General features: G+C 51.2%; 1 protein-coding gene across 1 annotated transcript; it reads right to left on the bottom strand.

Moving 5' to 3' along the window:
* Nucleotides 1–282: 282 nt before the first annotated feature.
* PHACADRAFT_266493 (uncharacterized protein) lies at nt 283–585 on the bottom strand (the record flags this gene model as incomplete). The annotated part of the gene is made up of 1 exon (XM_007403161.1): nt 283–585. A coding segment is annotated over one exon (213 nt), but the record flags the coding sequence as incomplete, so codon positions are not given.
* Nucleotides 586–2,456: the final 1,871 nt, after the last annotated feature.

Genomic DNA, 2,456 nt, shown 5'->3' with positions numbered 1-2,456 from the left:
ACATCACCTGACATACCCAAGACCCGTGCCTGGGAGGCGAAGATCTCTTTGAACGATTCTTTGAGCTCCTTGTGAATGTAGAAGGTGATCTCGACATCATCTTTGGGTCGTCTGTTCCATGTCCCGTCCGGCTGTCGTGTTGGGTTAGGCTGAAACATCTTCACGAATCGTGGCTCGTCCAGGACCGTATGGAAGAATCGCGTTTGGTCAGGGAATCCGAAATGCGCCGAAGTCCAGTCGAAACTAAGGTTGTCACGCGAGATCAGCCACAGCATAGTGAACGAGCAATATATTCAGCGCTCACCGCCAGGTTGAATTCACCACCATGTGTCCCGGCCGCTGTATAAAATCCTGGGCAAGCTCTGCGTTGATGGCTTCCACAGTCCTCGTTGCATGTGCCGCATCAGCGGCGGCAGCGTAGCCAGGTTCTCGATAGCGTATGAGTGACTTGCGGACGCGGAGAGCGATAGTAAAGAGTGTCTCCTTGTCGAGGTCCTCCGCTGCGTCGCACCTTGCCCATAGAAGACAGTTGCCTATACTGTACTTTGGTCGTGGTGGTATGCCGCGGCTCTAGAAAGACATCAGCACAGTTAGTAAAGTGAGAAGCTTTCGTGACAAACCATTAAGATTGTGTATATATGCTGAATTGGCGGGTTCTCCGGGTCCGACTTTGACGTGCAGTAGGCCAGCAGTGCCTCCAGGGAGTCCTGCCTCGACAGTACGGGCGGGTTCGGATCTGTACACTGCGCCAGGGTGCCTTTATGCAGCTCGGCAATTTGTGTCTCCGCAAGATGTATGTCCAAGCGTACTGCTTTCTTGCGCCCCGGCTCAAGTTGCGGCGGAACGCCACGCAGAGGGTAAAAGTACGTGAAGTCAGGAGTAGGGACTTCACCACAGTCAGCTGGGTTGAAGGGATAGGGAGAGACCGGGTTATAGGATGGCGGAGGATCCAAAGGTTCGAGACCTTGGTAATTTTGAGACAGAAGTCGTACAAACGAAAGCGCTACGAAACCGTCACCTGAAAACAGCCCGAATTGAGCTGTCAGAGGCACGTATGGACATACGAGAACTACGAACCGATTAAATGCGACGAAGACAAGCCGATAGAGGTGCTGCCTGTCCTCGTAAAGCGAATGATGGTCGCCTTAAGGAGAGGCTCGTCTGAGTCGTGGTCTAGATATTTGATATTATTGACCCCTCTTGTAAGCGTCCACGGGCTTTGTACAACGGTATTCGTTGGGACCTCTTTTTCCGCGTCGCTCTCGATTATAGTGACTGGCACGCCGTAATTTCCAAGGCTGACCTATTGCAGCGGAGTTGATAGCGATTTAGCCTCTGAATCATACAGAGTACGTCCCATATGCCATCATACCTTCCACGAATCCTTTGGGTCTGTTGGGCGTACAATACGACCAGCATGGACCGGATAAGCCTGTAGGGTTCTAGCAAGCGCATCATCAAATCGTCTGATATCGATAGCACCCGGCACGATGTGTGCAGTGTCGACCTTAGCAAGGTTCACAATATCTACGCTCAGTTCTTTAATCCAACGCAGGTCCTGAAGTGCTTCCTTACTTTGAAGCCTATTAAGAGGTCATCGGGAGATAAGCTGTAGTAAGACTGCCCTTGGAGGATGGTCGGTTCCTTGGCTCTTACTATATGAGTCGCCATCCGTATGGAGAACGAGTAGGTGGTGTGTACTAATCACCGCTCACATAGCGGTGTATTATACGGCGGCGACAGTGAGTCATCGCACGGCATCGATCAGAGATCAGATAGTTACCCCATTCATTGATAACAGCTTCTTGTCGCGCTCCCGAGTCGGAAGTCAGGCCACCCTGAGTGCAATATCCGTTCAGGAACGCGCATATCCATAGATAGTCCCATTACGTGTGATGCAGATACTAGAAGGACAGCTATGGAAAGAGTGACGTGTAAGATGCAGTGAATGTACTGGCGTTGAATCGGACGTACAGCGAGCAGTAACAAACAGATTGAAAAGTCCGGTGTAGTATTATGCAGGCGAGAGCCGTCGTCGCTCCAGGATGAGTGCAGACATTATGATGTGATCGAAGAAAGGTTGTCCTGCAGGGAAAACTTTAAGTGTCGCAGCGGAAGCGGGACGGCCGTCCGCACGGGGGACGAGTGGTGGGGGTGTGAAGGATGCCAAGAGATGTGGCGAGTTCGAGATGGATTTGGTTCCCAAACAACACTATCAAGGCACGGATATTAGCTTCGACACGGCAAGCAGAATCATGCTGACATATTTGACGGGGTTATCAAATGCCCAGGATATGTGCTTGGATACATCGCTCTCGAACTTCCACTGCCAAGTGCGCTAAATGAGGTGAGACGGCGATTTCCCGACAGCATTAAGTGAGGGTACGCACAGACGTACGGTTCCCACCTTTTACAAGGACAGTTTCAATGACTCTTTCAACCCCATTTATTGTCAC

Source organism: Phanerochaete carnosa, assembly GCF_000300595.1.
Source record: "Phanerochaete carnosa HHB-10118-sp unplaced genomic scaffold PHACAscaffold_816, whole genome shotgun sequence".
Lineage (NCBI taxonomy): Eukaryota > Fungi > Basidiomycota > Agaricomycetes > Polyporales > Phanerochaetaceae > Phanerochaete > Phanerochaete carnosa.
The sequence above is the reverse complement of the archived record's forward strand: the minus strand, read 5'-3'. Positions and strand labels throughout refer to the sequence as shown.